Source organism: Haliotis rufescens, unplaced genomic scaffold, assembly GCF_023055435.1.
Source record: "Haliotis rufescens isolate VD_foot unplaced genomic scaffold, xgHalRufe1.0.p SCAF_22, whole genome shotgun sequence".
In the NCBI taxonomy this organism is placed as follows: Eukaryota; Metazoa; Mollusca; class Gastropoda; order Lepetellida; family Haliotidae; genus Haliotis; species Haliotis rufescens.
Window position 1 is genome coordinate 6632585 of NW_025963913.1, and position 19287 is coordinate 6651871.

Below are 19287 nucleotides of genomic sequence, written 5' to 3' on the forward strand. Positions count from 1 at the left end.
TGAGAAGGTTTGTCTTATACAGCGTCAGCAAGTGCGTGGTAACCATGCTGTCTCCAAAACAAGCAGGGAAAATGGCGGCCGTCTGCGATCTTGACGCGTCAAGTGAAAACATCTGAGTGAAGTTGTATAACGTAAAGGTATGCTATTTCATAAGTTGTTTTGTTTTCAATTATCCGTTAATATCAACACCACTTCATATGAAATGCGCTTACTGTTACAGTGCATAAAACATCCGTTGTCAAGCAGGTCACTGACTATTCCTTGATGAAAATTCTTGGGAGGTAAATAAATTAATGTGGTTTTGAAGTTATAATATTTCAATATAGTCGGTTACTTTAGAGTGTTTCAGAACGAAAGTGCTATTATCTGGTTGCCAGCCATGCAAACCAGCCGATTTTATCATAATTGTTCATTTCTTTTGTAAAAAAGGATCCGTGAAATTAATATCAGATTGAAAATTCGGCTAATTCATAACGCCTCCCAGTGTTCCTTACAACCTCACTCGTTGATCTTAAATACTTTATTAGTTTCTACACTGTTTCATGTGTTCCGAAACTAATTAGTTTGATTTGTTGATTGATTGACTGTGAACATGTTTTTAATAATAAGTATGTGTGTGATACATAAGTTATTTATTAGGAGTGTAAAATAGGTATGATTGCAAAAGTGTATAGATCTATGTGTGCGAATGTATTTATAAGTGTGTGTGTGCGTGCGTACATACATGTATGTGTGTGTGTCAGTATGAGAATTACAAAAGTTATCTTCAAGGTTAGAAAACTGTACCAGTTGAGGTTTTTATCAACACATGTACTACATACAATATGTACCAAATGTGTAGCTATAGGGGTGACTGTTGCCACAGGTATTACAGAAATAAACCCTGGGTACCCTGACAAGCTAGGGTACATTTGTGTGTACAGAAAGGTACCTGACCTGTTGGGCTGGGACGAGTCCAAATTTACTACCGGGGTACCCACTGCAGGTCTCAAGAGTTGGGAACAAAATGTCTGATTGGTAATTGTTTTACCACAGCCTTGGCCAAAACTATTTAGATACATGTTTCAAACAATCAGATCATGCATACACCGAAGTTGACTGAAGCTTTGTCTAACATATACATCGTCAGAAGGAAACGCGACATTAGCGTCTTGTAGTGTAACCACTGAGCTATCATGAGTTTTTGTCATTAAGCAATCTATCACGTTACTATCCACTGGTCTGGGTACTAACTACAAATACGAACATTCTTTCATAAGTGTCAAGCTTAGCAATTATTGGTTTTGTGCAATCTGCCAGAAATGTTTGAGACTATGAGCCCCAAATTGGCCCTAAGCATCTTTTTCAGGTGAATTCTGTGTTATTAGGTGTACTATTATTAGCTTTATGTACAGAATTTTACTTGACTCAGGCTTTGGACTAGTTGCCAAAGTCGCAATTTGTTGTTGTAGATTGTTTTTGGGTGATACATAACATGCAAATATCCTGCAAACACGGGGCGGTCAGGTAGCCTAGTGGTTAAAGTATTCACTCCACACGCCGAAGACACCGCGTCAATTCCTGACATGGGTACAATGTGTGAAACCCATTTCTGGTGTCCCCCGCCGTGATATTGCTGGAATATTGATAAAAGCGGCATAAAACCAAACTCACTCACTCACTCCTGCAAACACAAATAGTAGAACTGGTACTTCAAACCGAGTTCATGTTTCAAGTAATAGAGTTTTCCATTGATGCTAAATATGAATTTTTAATTTCTAGTGCAATATTTGTGAAATGAATGTTTTTGTTCTGTATATCAGTGTTATTAATATACTACTGGGCAAGATGACACATTGTCAACTCTTCCATTCGTGTGCAGAGCTCCAGATAAGCATTTGGTTATTTGGGTATTTCATGGGTTTGATTTTTGTTAGGTATCCACAATTGTTAGGGGGTATTAAAAAAATGACCCACATTTCTTTTGATTTGGGTATTTTGACTTGAAAACCAGTTTCAAACAATCCTTGTAAATCATTTAAAACCAAATGAATAGTAGCATGCACATTTTTTACAGAATGTAACTGTATGTAAATGAATTTCGCGATTGGCTGATATGCTATCTTTTTATCTAATAGTTGTAATATACGTATGAATTTTATTTCACAATCAGTTTTATAGTTTTTGTTGCATATTTGGTATGCTAGAGCCTGTAATGAATCATGGACAGTGGTAATGCTTGATGGATGAAATAACAGACACGCATAATTGCTCCTGATCTGTTGTAAATACAATGAACATTGTTCTTCCCTTGGGATGCAGCATATTTTTTTCTGTGTCCATTCTCTACATTTGTGCATACTGGATGCACATTTGTAAGTCATGTAAAACCTTGTGCTTATCAATGTAGTATGATCTATTTTCATATATTTACAGAAAAATGTCTGAACAAGGAAAAGAGGAAGTTCCAGGTGAGTCTGCAGACCAGAAAGATTCTCCCCATCAAGAGACTACCCCGGTAGAAGATGTTCCCAAGGACACAAACCCTGCACCTGATGAAGCACAAGGAGACACCGCTCCTGTACTAGTGCCTCAAGCAGAGCCTGACCCAGCAGAGCCTGACATCACAGAGCATAACCCTGCAGCTGGTGAATCGGGAAAACCTGAGGAGGGAGGGTCAGCTGAAGTAGAAGTCACAGGGGAGACAAATGTCCCAGTTGAGAGTGAGGGTCAGAAGGAAGAATTAACAGCAGAAGGGGGTCAGAAGGAAGAAGTAACCAAAGAGGGTCAAAAAGAAGAAGTAACAGAAGGTCAGAAAGAAGTAACAGAAGAGGGTCAGAAAGAAGTGACAGAAGAGGGTCAGAAAGAAGTAACAGAAGAGGGTCAGAAAGAAGTAACAGAAGAGGGTCAGAAGGAAGAAGTGATAGAAGAGGGTCAGAAAGAAGTAACAGAAGAGGGTCAGAAAGAAGTAACAGAAGAGGGTCAGAAGGAAGAAGTGATAGAAGAGGGTCAGAAGGAAGAAGTGATAGAAGAGGGTCAGAAAGAAGTAACAGAAGAGGGTCAGAAAGAAGTAACAGAAGAGGGTCAGAAGGAAGAAGTGATAGAAGAGGGTCAGAAGGAAGAAGTGATAGAAGAGGGTCAGAAAGAAGTAACAGAAGAGGGTCAGAAAGAAGTAACAGAAGAGGGTCAGAAGGAAGAAGTGATAGAAGAGGGTCAGAAGGAAGAAGTGATAGAAGAGGGTCAGAAGGAAGAACAGAAGGTTGATGAAGCAGAAAAGACAGAGCAGGAACCAACAGAAGAAGTAAAGGCTGAAAATGCAACAACTGAAGAAAAGGCTGAAGTGAAGGATAATGTGAGGGAGCAGGATAAGCAGGAGCTGGAGGACAAGCCTGAGGTAGAAAGAGCCCCTTCCGTAGCAGAGGTGGGCACAGAAATGAGGAAGATAGAGGATGAAGGTGTAACACTAGATGGAAGGCAGGCAACTCCAGTGAAGCCAACTCCTTCAGTGAAGACCAAGGTGAACCTTGATGCAACAGCTACAGGTAGAATACTCACATTACCAAAAACATAGTTGCATCCGTTAATCAAGGTATTTAATAATTTATTCTAATAAATTTAATGTTCTTTTGAATGCGCCTTATTGAGTTGCCTTGAATGAGAGAGTAAGAAAACATCACAATTTCAAGGGATACATATGATATTTTGTATATACAGTGAAGTTTGTGCTGATGCCAAGCGGTCAAGTGGTCACTCTGGCATGTACACTGGGTCAGACTCTCCAGCAGCTCAAGGAACATTTTTCCAGTGAACTCAAGATGCCCGTTAATCTGATCCTGATCATGCATGATGGTAAGTACGCAGAGAGTGTAGATTCCTCCCACTATGTAGACAACAGTCATCACTTATCATTAGGTTGTTCCATACATCACTCAAGCAATGACAGATGCTTCAGATCACAGTTCTTTAATTCTTTAATCTATCTGGAATTAGAAGTCATATTTAAAGAATTACACTCTGCACTTGATGTGCCATCTTGAGATAGTCACCAAAATAGATTAGTAGTAATAGGTTAAATCACAAACAATCCAGTATTTAGAGAAAACTAAATGCTGCAGTTTATTTGTGATGATAGATTACAACTGTATCAGGGTTCAAGATTAAAAGAAGTCTGCTAGTCTGAGACTAGTTAAATTAAGGATGGACTAGTAACATTTCCTTGTCGACTTCCACTTTTAGTATGATGTAGATGGCAACTCAGTAGCAGATCTGTAGTGATAAAAATACATTTCTAACCTGAATATCGACAGTATTAAAATTAATGGGTGTCCTGTGGCTATCTGCCCAAGTATTTTCATCTGGGGATCCCTAAATCATTAAAATGTGTTCTTAGGATAACAAGTACTATAAAGAGTCTCTTGATTGTTATTGTTCAGTTGAGCAGTGATGTGTCTGGTGATGTGTGCAGGTAAAGGTATAAGTGAGAAGTCAACTCTGGCTGATCTGGGCGTGGGTCCAAATGGCACTGTTCAGCTGGAGATGCAGTCTGCTGATCCTGTCAACACACCAATCAAGTCCTACCGGCCTCGTCAGGAGTATCACATGCCTGACGTCATCACTGTGCGGGTGCAGGGAGGTCAGTCTGTGTTACCTTTTGCTCCTGTAGGCATCACTGTGGAGTCAGTGTGAACATCATTTCACTGAACTTGCTATTCAATATTTCGATGTCCAGCCTGTAAGTCTTCATTTTCTTTATTCTCAGGTCATACTTTAAAATAGCTGATGTGAAAGCACTGTACTTATATATATATACTCCAATGCCAAATATGCCGAATTTTGAAACTTATCCTATCTCACACTATGCATTTCTTCTTATTCTTTGATCCTGGTGTGGAAGCGTCCTAGGACAAAGTTTCCAGCTTCAAAAACACCACTCACCCCAACACATCCCATATACCACAAAGTCACCACTGTGATCATGGGTCATGCACCACTGCCATTCCATGCGACACGATCCCTGCGATCTGATTATCTGACATATCCAGCACCCTCATTCTCATTTCTATCGCCTGGTGTTCAGACGCATACCTGAACAGAGAATATATTTTGTTTGTTTTTTGGTTTTGGTTTTTACACGATCGATTTCACTTCTGTTTACCATTACCACGAGGATATTATACATTTGGAGTTGTCACGTCCCTTTTCACAGCCTGGTATCACCTGTTTTCTCTACTTGACCCCATTTCCATTTGTTGTGATTGTTGTGGAGTGTGTGGTAATGATACAAATTGTCAAGCAGTGTGTTGCCCTGTCAGAATTGGATAAGGGCGTTTGTTTATCATTTAGTCGTTGTGTACGGTTTCCGTGCATGGTCATTCCTCCGCGTGGACACCCAAACAATGTGTTATTCCTTGTTGCTGCGCCTTAATCTTTTTGCTAATAACAGTTACATCGCTTCCCGTCATTTTGTCTACCGCCCTTCCCGCCTATGTATGGACCATGCCCCTTGCTCGTGTCTGCTCCCTGCCTTCTACAGTCGTCTCACTTTCAAATGACCACCGGCCTGGTATGTCCTCTGCCACTTCCCCATTCTTTCAGCGAAGAAGGTTTCCCTTGACTCAGCGCAGCGTTGGGAAGTCTAAGTTGTCAGCAGAGGGTGCCTCTATCCACTCGTGAATTGGGTCATCATCGCTCCCTGCAGCGCTCTGAGGATACAGATACACCTCTCCGGCTTTCAAATGGCGACAGTCCTGCTGATTGAAAAATGGACGATTGTCATCGAGCAAGTGATCGCCGACTGTCGACAGATCTTCACTCACAGGATTGTCATCCTTTGTTAGATCGTACATGATCGTGGGATAAACAGATCACCATACTTCACCAATGACAAGTCGTCATTCTTTTGTCGGACAACCTTGTCGACAGTTCACCAGATTGTACCTCGGAGGATTGATAGTTCGCCTCTTCTACAGATTGATACCTGAGGGACCCCCACTCGACATTTCATCATTATATTGATACCTCAATACATTGATACATTGTTCCATCAAGAACTCGGCCACTCGTGCAACTTTGCCTGTTCGAGACACGGCTCGTCGTTTCTCTCAGGGTCAACAGACCTCTCATCGTGCACTTCTATCCATGAACTTGGACCAGGCCTTCACTGTATTCTTTTGTCAACTACTAAGAAACCTAATTACCTTACTTTAACAGCAGTATGATCAACTACTTTTTAACCGTCATGAGCATCAGTCAACGTCTTGGGATGCGTTGACCTGCACCAACCTGTTGGTCTCATCTTTAAAGTCTCCTCTTATGGCAAGCTTGAGATTCTGAAGACCTGTTCTCTACCGTGATCTTCAAGGACCTGGTCCACGTCCAGTCATGGATCAGTTACGGTGCTCACTGAAGTGAAATCAACATTAACAAAATAGACAGGTTCTGACAATCGAGATGATCAGCCACTCACTCTATGTATCTAATCTGGATGAATGATGGAGGTTCAGAATACTGACCTCTCATTGATTTTCGTTCTCCTCAGGACTAATACCTACACTCCCCAGCACCTAATCAAAGATTAGTTATTTTATCTTATCCTGACTCATACTTATTGCTTATCTCTCTCTCTTCCGAATAGGTAGTGGAAACTTCCTGTGCTGTTCTCAAAGAACAGAGAAAACAGCTCACCACAACGCACCCTTATTCCGCGCATGCGCACCGGAACCATGTGACCAAGCCCAGTAACTCATCACTCTCTCTTTTTCGCGCCATCTTGGCAGCTGGAAAATGTTTTCTGTGCATCGTAATCCAAGCTTTCCATAAAAATTCACCCTTTTTAACAAAATCTTTTGCTTGGATTATCTTCTGTGATATTCTATACATCATATCTAACGATTATTTTATATATTTGGCATTAGAATTTTTCGTAATTTGGACTTAAATGCAGCCCCTATCGGGGATTATAAAAAAAATGTAACCGATGTAAATTACGTGTTTCAGATTCGGACCCTCATCCAACCTGTACCAGCTACACAGTGCAGAACTGCACTGCAGAGAATAGATGCAAATTCTGCGCCTCTTTGGGGAAGGAAGAATTTAGGAATTATCTTTTTGCAGTGCAGAGGAAAAAGATGGATCGGAAACGACATGAGTCATCACGCTAGTTATCATCCACGGAGACGGCTAAAAGTAAGAAGAGGCGAGAATCTACGCCCTGCCCTTCGTCAGAGGAATTCGATTTGATATTATTCAAATTACTCCTGCTGAATATGATGCAGTCACCTCCCCCCCATCTTACTTCCTCGTCTACCAGTAAGAAGACTAGAGGGTCTAAGAATAAACCTACTGAACGCTTCAGTCAGGCTATCAATCTACAACATCTAGCTAAGAAAAAGAGTGCTGCATCATCTACTTTGAAGCCGTCTTCCCCTAGGAGAGAGCATGTTTTTGCAGAGGTTATTACCTCTACCCCAGAGGTAACCCTGCAACCCCACAACCCCAGAGGTTCGCGCAGCCCGCAGTGTCATCCAATCCGGCTACAAATACAACCGATACAAACCTCAATCAGCCTCAGACCTTCGCGCAGCCCAACACAACAATTACGCAATCCTCTACCTTCGCGCAGGCGTCAGCAGCCTATTAATCAACAAGAGTATACACAGACTCCAGCGTTCACTCAGGCTCCCGCCTTCGTGCAGCCTTCAACGTTTACACTGCCAACTACCTTCACGCAGCCTACCTTTTTTACACAAGGTACTTTGCTAACGCCTGCTATTAATACAGATGTGATAGTAAATATCACACAACAGAGCTACTCAGACTAAACTAAATTTCACCCTGAAATTATTAACACAACTGGGTTGGTTAATAAATTTTCAGAAGTCCGATCTACAACCATCTCAGGACCTCAAATTTCTGGGGATCAGTATTCTAACCAATCAGAATCTGATAATGGTACCAGAAGATCGGTGGATAAAAATCAAGACTTGTTTGCCAACAGCAATTTACAAGAAAATCTCAGTCAACAAATGGCAAGTGATACTAGGCTGACTCACGTCAGCCCAAGCATGGATGGTCCGAGGCAGACTACACTTACGCCCTATTCAGAGATTTCTAAATCCATACCTAGAGTACCAGGATTTAAAACTGCAACTACCACAAACATTGAGGAAACACCTCTTATGGTGGAAAGTGAAATCGAACGTTTGCGCAGGAACTTGTTTAAACGACCCAGATTACAACAACCACCTATTCGTGGACGCCTCACTTCAAGGCTGGGGAGCTCACTTCAACAGAGAAGTAACAGCAGGCCTATGATTAGAAGCAGAAAAGCTCTACCACATCAATTATCTGGAATGTGAGGCAGTAATCCGTGCATTATTTCACTGGGCCCCACAGTTAAGAAACCAACGTCTGATGATCAGAACAGACAATTCAACTGTGGCATACAATATAAACCTGGACCCTCCTGAAGTTGACATTTCAACTTTACGAGCTAGTAGTTAATCTGAACTTAACAATAAAGACAAGACATATACCAGCAGTGGCAAATGTCTTAGCAGACGCCTTCACCAGACCAGCCAAACCATCACCGACAGAATGGAAGCTACACCCAGAAGCATTCCAACTGGCAATAAAAGAAAGAGGTTGCCCATTAGATAGACCTTTTCGCAACCAGATTCAACAATCAGATAACAACATTTGTATCACCAGTGCCAGACCCACTAGCTTGGTCAGTCGATGCTCTGTCAATATCATGGGAGGGACTAAATGCGTATGCGTTTCCTCCACAAGCCGTGATACCACAGATATTACAAAAGATCCTACACACGAGCAGCCTACAACTGCTTTTGGTAGCGCCTTACTGGCCCGCGAGAACTAGGTTTCCAGATCTCGTCGAACTAGCAGGAAATCCAATATTAAAACTTCCAAACTGGCCAAATCTACTGCTACATCCTCACTCCAATCAGGTCCATCCAAGACCAGATCTATACGAACTTCACGTATGGAGCATATCAAGGGCAGTCTCGTTAAAAGAGGATATTCCATGAGAGCAGCTAAGGCAGTCTCCTTAGCACTTCGTAGATCAACGAGGAATCTCTATGACGATAAAGACGAAAAGTTTTGACCAGTTTGCAACATCCAAGGGTTTTTCTGCAGCCAAAGCTACTATACCACAAGTAGCAGATTACCTATGTCACTTACGAAGTACAAGGAATCTTAAAGGTTCGACACTGGGCACTTATTTGGCTGCTATCAGTTCTGTACTGACAATGGCTAACGGGATAAAACTTACTAAAGTTCCCGAGCTGATAGCCCTACTCGGATCCTTCAGACTTGAGGACCAACAGAAAAGATTTAGAGCCCCAGCATGGGACCTTAATATAGTTCTACAACACCTAACTAGTGATGCATACGAACCGCTCCAACAGGCCGACTTTGAACACCTGACGCAGAAAACCCTATTTCTTCTGGCATTAGCTACGGCAGCCAGAATGTCTGGAATCCACGCGATAGACTTCAATCGCATCACATTTGACAGTGGTAACAACTCATCAGCGCACCTTGGCTTAAGATGGGACTTTGTTGCAAAGAACCAGTTACCAGGCCAACCAGACAGACAATTCCATGTTCCGGCTCTTTCCTCCGTCCTTGGTGCAGAGGATACAGAGGATTTATCATTATGCCCAGTCAGAGCCTTAAGATTATACCTACAAAAGTCTAAACCTAGAAGACAAGGTTTTAAGAGACTATTTATTCCTTTATTAAGGAATACACACACAGAGGTATCCAGAACAACTATCTTATTTTGGATGAGAGCTGTTATTCTCAGAGCATACAGAGCAGCGGGATTGGACCCCCCTTCAGCCTCCAACCCGCACGAAGTAAGAGCCTTAGCCTCAACTTTGGCACTTCACGGCAACTGCTCAGTAACAACTATTATGGAAGGCTGTTTCTGGAAATCAGATACAGTTTTCGCCAATCACTACCTCAGAGACCTTGCTACAGAAGACATAGCTGGTATTCACCAATTCGGACCATTAGTTGTGGCACAACAACTCACGAATCCTACCAGACGACATTAGAAGATCACACTCACCCAATATCACGTAGACTTGTTGACGTCAGGTTACTGTTCCATAACCAACGACTGAGAGTCCATGCCCCCTGTTTTACTATGTAATTCAGCACATGAGTAAGAAATGATTGTGTTGAGATTATTGCTCTTCTCTTAACACTTTAATCATTTAAGGTGAACAAGATTTTAATCTTAGAAACCTTATAAATCCACAAATCTATATGATTTACTTCCATTTTGCTGCTCACAAAAAAGGAAGGTGGTCCCCAATAAAGAATTTACACAGAAGATTAACAACGTTCCTATGGGGTTTATAGAACAGATCGACGTTAATCACACATACAGGTGGAACCCACCACCTACTGTGAGATTCAAGCAATAAGTATGAGTCAGGATAAGATACAATGTATTTTTTAGAGAAAAAATATCATTTATACTTATCCTGACTCATACAAATGAGTACCCTCCCGGCCTTCCCCTCTTTCCACTGATGTGTTCCGACCATTAAGTAGGAAATAAGAGAGAGTGATGAGTTACTGGGCTTGGTCACATGGTTCCGGTGCGCATTCGCGGAATAAGGGTGCGTTTGGGTGAGCTGTTTTCTCTGTTCTTTGGGAACAGCACAGGAAGTTTCCACTACCCATTCGGAAGAGAGAGAGATAAGCAATAAGTATGAGTCAGGATAAGTATAAATGATATTTTTACTCTAAAAAATACATTATGTTCCCCTTATCTTCTCAAGAAAACGGACAGAGTCAGGAACGCACGCATACTCCTTATTCAGGTTGAATTATCAGACAGATCAATATCATCCTGAGGATGGATATCAAGACGCTTCCGATGCATTATTCTTTCTTGATAGCACAAAGAGGGTTTTTTAAGCAAACCTTACACGAGTTTATCACTAATCCTTGTAAAATCCTTTGAATTTTCATGATGAGTTCCAGCAAGGTTGAGGTCTTTACAGGCTAGGGTATCTGCGCCCCACTATCCAACTGTGGGATAAATGCATAGTATGAGAAAGGATAAGTTTAAAAATTTGCAAATTTTCTAATAAATTGTATATTTATGTACTTATCCTATCTCACTCGCTAAATGCCCACCCAACCATCTCCGCATCACAGTTATACCAGCCTGTAGGCTCTAAATTAAGAATGAGGGTGCTGGATATGTCAGGTGATCAGAATGCAGGGATCGTTTCCCACGGGATGGCAGTGATTTGATGAGTGAGGGGTCCACCTGCAGAAGAAGTTGTTCCAACTTGTTGTGTGGCAGATACCCTCATACATCTGTCACGTAACCCCAGAAGTGAATAGAATATGGGTAGGTGGGTTTGGGAATTCCAGGATTAGATCTTATCATTCATGGCCTGCGGATGGATGGTTTTCAGATCAAATATCCATTTTAGTTCAATGGACAGGCATCTAGCCGTGCTCTGAGCTGACTCAAGGTCTGTTTTGAGCTGTTGTATGATTTGGTAGTGTAGGTCTCTGGTTGAGTGTCCTACGGAATTGAAGTGTTTAGCGACAGGTTTGTCCCTTTGGTGGTTTATATCTGCAAAGTGTTCTTTGAGTCTAGTGCAGAAGTGTTGTTTGGTCTCACCTACGTATTGTTTACCACATTTAATGCAACTGAGCAGGTAGATTATGTTTCTGCTTTTGCAAGTGAAATGCGGATGGCATTTATATTTTTTGCCTGTTGTGTGGCTGTTGAAGGTGTTGACCAATTTCATATTTAGATTTTGCATGATTGTTTGTGACAGCTGTCATCTAAGTTGGGCACATTTCGGCCACTGATTTGTGGTTTGGGTGGCGGATAGGTGATTGCCGCTCTCATGAGGATATCTCTGAGTGTGCGGTTCTTCCTGTATGCCGTGATGTGTGGGACTCGGAAGGTGTCTTTGCAGGTGTCTGATCCTAGAAGTAAGTGCCAGGATTTTTTTATCAAAGAGCTTACCTTAAGTGCAGTGGGGTTGTAATCTGTGATAAAGATCACTGGTTTAGTGTCTTTAGAGGGTGTCTGTTTTTGTGATAAGAGGGATGTCCTCTCTTTAGCGTTAGCTTTTATTTCATTATCCAAGAGAATTTTCTTGGGGTAACCTCTCCTGAGGTAATACTTTACTAGATTGTTACTGTGGAACTCATATTGTGATTGCGAGCTGCAGATCTTTTTGAGTCGGAGGAATTGGCTATATGGTCCTTTGACTTTGATGTGTCGCGGGTGGCAGGAGGTATATAGCAGATAAGAATGTGTATCTGTGGGTTTGCAATATAGGTCAAAGTCCAGTTTATTAGTTTCTTGGTTAAATATGAGCCATGTGTCTAAGAAAGCCACTTTTGCTCTGGAAAATTTGGCCGTGAATTTGATTGTGGGATGTGATTGGTTCATTTCTTTGATGAAAGATTCCAACCTCGTGTAGCCCAGAGTCCAAATGAGGAAAATGTCTCAAAATGGTTTTTTTAGAAGTTTTTCTTCTAATTCTCCCATGAAAATGTTTGCGTATGATGGGGCTAGTTTGGTACCCATGGCTGTTCCTCCGGTTTGTAAGAAGTGTACATTGTTGAAGACAAAATTGTTTTTGTATAGAACAAGTCTAAGTAAAGAAAGTAAGCTGGTGGAGCTGATGGACCAGTCAGGTTTGAAGCGTCTAATGGCCTGAGCTACTGCACGGAGGCCTTCCGTGTTGGTGTAAAGGGATGTGACGTCCATAGTGACAAGAATGATGTCACTATTGGGTGGGAGGTGGACGGAGCCCACGGTCTGGATGAAGTGGGTGGTGTCCCTAATGTAGCTGGGATAATGTTTGACGAACTCTTTTATGTGGGGTCTTTGGGTAACAGTCCATTGAATATTTTGTAAGTGATCTCTTCTTTAGTGAAGATTTTGGTGAGAAGTTGTGTGATCTCATTAGCAAATTCCACGGTGGGGTCATGGTCTATTTTAAGATAAAAGTTGGTGTCAGTGAGTTGATGTGTGACCTCTTGTATGTAATCAGTAGTGTTGAGAAGAACGACTGCTGATCCCTTATCGGCTTTTTTTATCACGATTTCTGAGTTGTTTTTGAGACTATTGATGGCAGTTCTCTGTGCACGTGTGAGATTGTTGCGTATGAACGGGATGGTGATCATTTTGAGAAACTGGTGTTTAACTGATTTGATAAAGGCATCAAGCGTAGGGTCTATGCCCGGATTTGGGGTCCAGGTGCTTCCTGGGCGAAATTTATGCTCTAGAAGTTTCACTTCTTCGATCACAGGAAACAGTTGCTTATTTGTAAACATCATAATTTCAGTCCGACTTGTCTAATATGTAAAATATGCTTGATTTGAAAAAATGCAATATACCTGTATTTTTCAAATATATTGTGATCAGTAATTCATATTGTGGTATACTGGTATACCAGTAATACTTGCGCACCATTAGTAAACAGCCTAGATACGAATGTCTTTGAAATTCTCCTTATGTAGATGATGAAGAACCCAGAGACATTGTAGTTGAGATTGAACGTTCCACAAAGAAGAAGCCTTTCTTAGGAGGATTCCGCCACAAGACAACTGGCGTTGAGTATCACAATGCTTCAGCACAAACTGCCACCAAGCCGAGACCTGTGTCTAACATAGAACGCTACTGTCGGGACACACAGACAGTCCAACAGCATCACCAGCCGCAGCAGACGACCAATGACACATCAACACAGATGACAAAGATTGGTGTGTTTGTGTCCAATATGTCAGACAAGCTTCTTATCCCAGGCCAGTACACGACGGCTGATGATCATCTAGCCATGCTTCTTAGAAAGGTAGGTATATGTGTTCTTGATTTGTTAAGACAAGGTTGATGTTCATTTGTCCATTCAGTGAGTGCATGATTCTGAGTTCATGTTATATAGTCAAAAAAGATTTCAGACATGCATCAAAAAGATCTGTTCCCATGGTGATTTAGGATTAGAACATGCTTGCTGTGGGAACCTACTTAAAAGATTTGTTTGTTTGTTTGTTTGTTGTTTAATACCACACTCAACAATATTCCAGCCATATGATGGCGGTCTGTAAATGATCGACTCTGTAACAGACAATCCAATGATTGATATCACAAGCATCAATCCACACAAAAGGGATATGATGACATGCATCAACAAGTCAGCAAGCCTGACTACCCGATTCCGTCAGTTGCCTCTTACGACAAGCATAGTCACCTTTTATGACAAGCATGGGTTGCTGAAGACCTGATCTTCACGGGTAAAAGAAGATCAGATGGTTTCAATGTGTGCCAGAGCATTGCAGAAAATACTTGAAGGAGTGCAAGCTGTACTGGATATTTCATTTGTATAAAACATTAATGTGTTTGTTCCAGATTATTATCATACAGAAGTACTACCGCCGCTGGTTGGCCAAGAGATATGTGCACAAGCTGAAACAAGATAAGCAGCGTAGGTTAGAGTGGGAGAAGGAGGAAGAAATCAGGAAGAAGAAAGATAAGGAAGACAGAATAAAGAAGGAGTTTGCAAGACGAATGAATCCAAAGAACAAAGAGGACTTTGATCTTCTCTTTCATGCTTTGGAAAGTAGGTGGTAGATTGTTTAATTGGTTTCTCAACAGATATTTCTGTCATCTTTAGGGGAAAATGTAACAAAGTATCTTCAATTATTGTGGGGGGATTCTGTTATGCAAAAGTATGAAATTCATGACATTGTTATGGAAGCCATTAAGACTTTCATTAGTTAAAGTCTCATCCCAATCTGCGAAATGTAGAGGTGGGAAGTTATAAACAATTGTCTGCTGTAGAGTGGCGGCAGGAGGAGATAGAGCGCATCAACACCACCCTGGAGGGGGCTGAGAGGAAGGCTGCTCTGTGTATGTTGCTGGACCAGGAGACCCAGCTGTTGGCCGCCATCGACAGGCACAAGCTGGAGGCCGGCTCTGAGAACAAGGACCTGCGCATCCAGAGCTTCCTGGAGAAGGTTGGTGTTTAATATATAGCAGAGTATGCAGATCCAGAGGCGGGGCTCATAAATTTCGGAAGCATTCATGGTAGTCACAGTCTGTGCCAAAGACTTTTGAATCTACTAGCCTGTTGACTCGTAACGTCATTTTCATTAGATATTATTGTTATCTTATGGACTTTCATTATCTGAGCTTACTTGACTAAAAAGAATCTTTTTAGACTTAGGCTTTGAACTAGTGGCTAAGATCTCAGGCTGTGGTCAGATATACTAAGACTAAACATATTACAACTCTATAGTTACTTCATATGTATTTTCAACAAAATGTCCCAATTACTATTTATAAATTGCCAAATAACATAATGCACCCCTCCTTTTCCGAATAGCTGCACTTTAGCTGCATATGTCACTTTTCAACAATAAAGCACTCATCGTAGACTTTGATAAAATGTGTGCAAATGTGGTAACTGTAATCTATTGATCTTTAGGCTGCTTCTCCCAAGAAATGGAAGGGTCATGATGGAAAGGTCACTGAAATGGACACCCCATATACAATTCGAGCACGAGAACTGCGAGACATATACAACAGTATTAACATGAAGTATCTCACTCAGGATGAGCGACTGGATGTGCTTCTCACTCTCAAACACACTGTGAAGGTGAGATCCTGCTCTGTCCGAGCACTGAATGCTTTAGATTTCTTGAAATCTTGAACATCAAGGGAGTCTATTCATTAACAAATTATTACTTAGTGTAGTAATGAAATGTCACAAGTGGCAGAATTGAATATTCTCAGATCCTATTCAATCACAATATGAAAGCATTTTTTGTCTAATTCTAACAATAAAAACTGAATTTGTAACGTTTGGTATATAATATTCCATTACAAATTCACCATGTCATAACCCATGATTTATCTACTTTTATTCAAGTATGTATTAAAGTCGTCCTTATTGTTTATTCTATTAGGAGCATGACTGCAAGTTAACGCAGGAGATCATCGAACTCATCGACAGAGAAGCCGACCTGTTGATGCGAGGTGTGAAGGAAACCAACTTGGATGGACTCAGGAAGAGAATCTCAACTCTGTTCCTCCAGTACATCAAAACTCCCACTTTCAACCCTGAATCTGCCAAACTCCTCAAGGTAGACATGCTGCTAGTACTCGATACATGTAATTCATTACTAGTGGGTAGCTCCTTTACCTACTGTGTATGTTTGTCATTGTGGAAGAGATTTGCTTGACAAAAGTGAGTGGCATCCATATCATTAACAGATAAATCCTGTCTGTCTCTTCGGGAAGCCAGGACTGATTAGATCCCCAGTAACCAGTACATAAAGATGTTAACAGAATGTACAATCTTCAAAAACATTTCCCATATTTAAGTAATATGAATACAATCCAACCTTGGCAATGTCATACTAGTCCATTTTATGAATAGGGGGTGTAAGTTTGGTATTTCCCGGATATTCTCACAGTTTTCACTTCGATTATCTGTCAATTACCATGTTTCGTTCTTCATTGTTCTTTGTGATTTATCGTCTAGCTATCTTATGTTCTTGAATAAATGAAGATTGTCTTAATAGACATATATATACATAAGCCAATAGTTAAGAGAGAACATCTTTAGTAATGTAATTACAGGGCATTGTTCAGTGTCATCCCGATTGATTCCTCGACTCATCTCATCTTTGTTGCTATTAATGTATGAGGAATGGTATAATACTTATCTCTCCTACTACCCACAGGTGCCCCAGGATCCATCCACTCTCCGCAAGAACATCTACTTCTGTCCAAGCTGCAACAGTTATCTCCCCTCCACCGAGTTCTCCCTGTCCTCCAACTCGCGCTATGTTGGCAAATGTCGCCGCTGTGGCAAGACCGACAATGATGCTCGAGTTCGACAGGACTTCAGCCATTTCCGGTTCATGCTCAAGTCACTGCGGAAGGCTGAGGAGGGATATGGGGATGGATCACAGATTGCATTCTTGTTGCAGGTATGGTTCTACTTTTGAGTGGAGAGCTAGGTTACCTGTAGATATGACCACCATAACTGAATTTGGAACCGAAAGCGCAGGCTCATCTCTGATCCAACTAAATACCTATGCATTTAAAATATTTTAAGATATTAATTTTATGTGTGTAAGTATGACAAGCCTGCAGTGTGTGACATAGTAGACACAATTTACAGATAAAGAACTTCTGTAAATTATTACTATAGTAGAGTTTCGGTATAGATCATTATACCGTCGTCAAGCAAGTTGTTATCTGTATATTGTGTCGACTTTGTCATCTGTCAACTTGTAGGAAAGACCTATTAAACAGTTCAGTGTGTGACATGTATACATGTACGGTTGTGTCTGCAGGAGAATGACCTGCAATACTTGGTGGAGAACATCTGGAACAGCCAGAGTATCCTCAGTGCCTGGGAGGACCTGTATGACCTGATGCTGGTGCGCTGGGACAAGCATGATGAGTGGTCACCCTGGAATTGTGTGCTTCTCACCAAGGAGGAAGCCTCAGCACATGACAGGCTACACAGTCTAGAAGAGGTAGGAGGTTGGGAGTCTACATAACAGCGTAGTGTGCTCATGTTTAGTGAGGAATATAAATCTGGTAATGTAAGGTGGGGAGAGTGATCTCTATGAACAATCCAGACAATCCAGTAATTGACATCATGAGCATCACCCAAGTCAGCGAGCTTGACCATGCACCTGATCCTGTTAGGTGACCTAGTTGCTTGCTGTGAACATGAACAGTTCCTAATAAAATTATCGACCAGAGGAGTAACACTTCATAAAGTCTTAAACAATGTTCGCAAACCTGGACATGACATTGCTCTAAGTATAATTGACCACATGTATTGGGCAGGTTTCATATAGGGGGCTTTAACACATAGAATACTTTGTCTTATAAAGTGAATGTTGAATTGAAATACAGTCGAGTCAGTATCATTGTCATAATGGACAAACATCTTTCGTATGGTTCAATCCAGATCAGAAAACAAATGTTTTCACTACTATCTTCAATATTAGGGTTTATCCCATGCTAACCCCAATACTCATCACTTCACAAAAGGTTGGCGGTGGGATAGCCTTGTGGTTAAAGCATTCACTTGTCACGCCAAACATACAGGTTCGATTCCCCACATTTGTACAATTTGTGAAGCCCAAATCTGGGGTTCTCTGCCATGTTATTGCTGGAATATTGTTAAAAACGGTGTAAAGCCATACTCACTCCCTCACTCTTTTGAAAAAGGATCTGGAAAGTTTTAATTTAGCAATGCGTTTAGCCTCAAAAGTATTCCAATAAAAATAGAGGCAGTGAGTTGAGTTGGGGAGGAGGGAGGGATTTATTACCAGTATGGTAGTCAGCGAATGAGTTAGAGTATTTGATGGCCAACTACACAGTGTGTCTGTGTTTCAGGGTTACGGCCAAGTGTTCATCCACAAAGTGAAGCAGAAGCACACCCTGGCCAGGAACTACTTTTCCCGCCTCCCTGGGATGGCGGAACTCATCAGGAAGAGGACGGGCAAGAGGGACATCCAGAGCAACAGAGGACCATCCGTGGCCGGAACAGCGGTCCCAGTACAACAGAAGGCATGAGCCCTCCCTATAAACATGTTCCTTTGACAGGAATACCAAGTTGTGATATAAGTGAAGGTTTATGAGAGGATCTCACTTTGACGATGGCGTTTATTGTATAGAGGTGGTTGAATGATGTGCAGATGCTGTCCAGTGACACATGTTGACTGTCATTCGTCATATTTGCACCCATTAAAATGATTTGGAAGTGTGTGGGGAAGTATATTTTCTACCTTTATTACACACTTTAATCTGTACATATTTTTACCATAAATGAGACATTCAGGTGTTATTATCATACGTTTTGTCACTAAACTTTGTGTACAAGTTAAAATCTATTTATCTCAAACCTGAAAATAAGAACTGATCATGATGAACATGGAACTTGCATTTCAAATTTTAATTTTGTGTAGGGAATGTCAATTTGTTCTTTCAGTTAATATTAGGTATGATAATACAATTTTGTTGAGGAATTATAAATTAATAATTACTGTACAGAAACATTGTGAATTGTGAGATATTGGCCATATGTTCTGATATGTGAATTAAAGAATTACAATACAACGTGTGTGTTCAACAGCAGTTTTTGGACTGACAAGTTTGTGCTTGTGACATTCATTTCTGCGCATTAAATGTTCCCTGTCAGGATTCCAGGTTCTGTTCGGTGACTTGGTTGATTGCATGTCATATCACCCAGATGGTGTGGG

The 19287-nt window shown here is 41.2% G+C and overlaps 1 protein-coding gene across 1 annotated transcript; it reads left to right on the forward strand.

Moving 5' to 3' along the window:
- Positions 1 to 27: 27 nt before the first annotated feature.
- Positions 28 to 19144, forward strand: LOC124118220 (IQ and ubiquitin-like domain-containing protein). Its single transcript, XM_046480342.1, has 12 exons — positions 28 to 137; positions 2416 to 3521; positions 3694 to 3828; positions 4445 to 4612; positions 13519 to 13850; positions 14405 to 14615; positions 14837 to 15012; positions 15483 to 15653; positions 15964 to 16140; positions 16744 to 16992; positions 17362 to 17547; positions 18422 to 19144. The coding sequence occupies exons 2-12, from the start codon at positions 2420 to 2422 to the stop codon at positions 18599 to 18601; spliced, it is 3087 nt and encodes a 1028-aa protein (XP_046336298.1). The 5' UTR covers positions 28 to 137; positions 2416 to 2419; the 3' UTR covers positions 18602 to 19144.
- Positions 19145 to 19287: the final 143 nt, after the last annotated feature.

What these genes read in the sequence shown, in the direction of transcription:
- LOC124118220 (XM_046480342.1), top strand. Translation starts at nt 2,420, where the DNA reads ATGTCTGAACAAGGAAAAGAGGAAGTTCCAGGTGAGTCTGCAGACCAG. An exon ending in TAGCCATGCTTCTTAGAAAG is followed by an intron (nt 13,851 to 14,404) that starts GTAGGTATATGT and finishes TGTTTGTTCCAG; the next exon opens with ATTATTATCATACAGAAGTA. An exon ending in TCCAGAGCTTCCTGGAGAAG is followed by an intron (nt 15,013 to 15,482) that starts GTTGGTGTTTAA and finishes ATTGATCTTTAG; the next exon opens with GCTGCTTCTCCCAAGAAATG.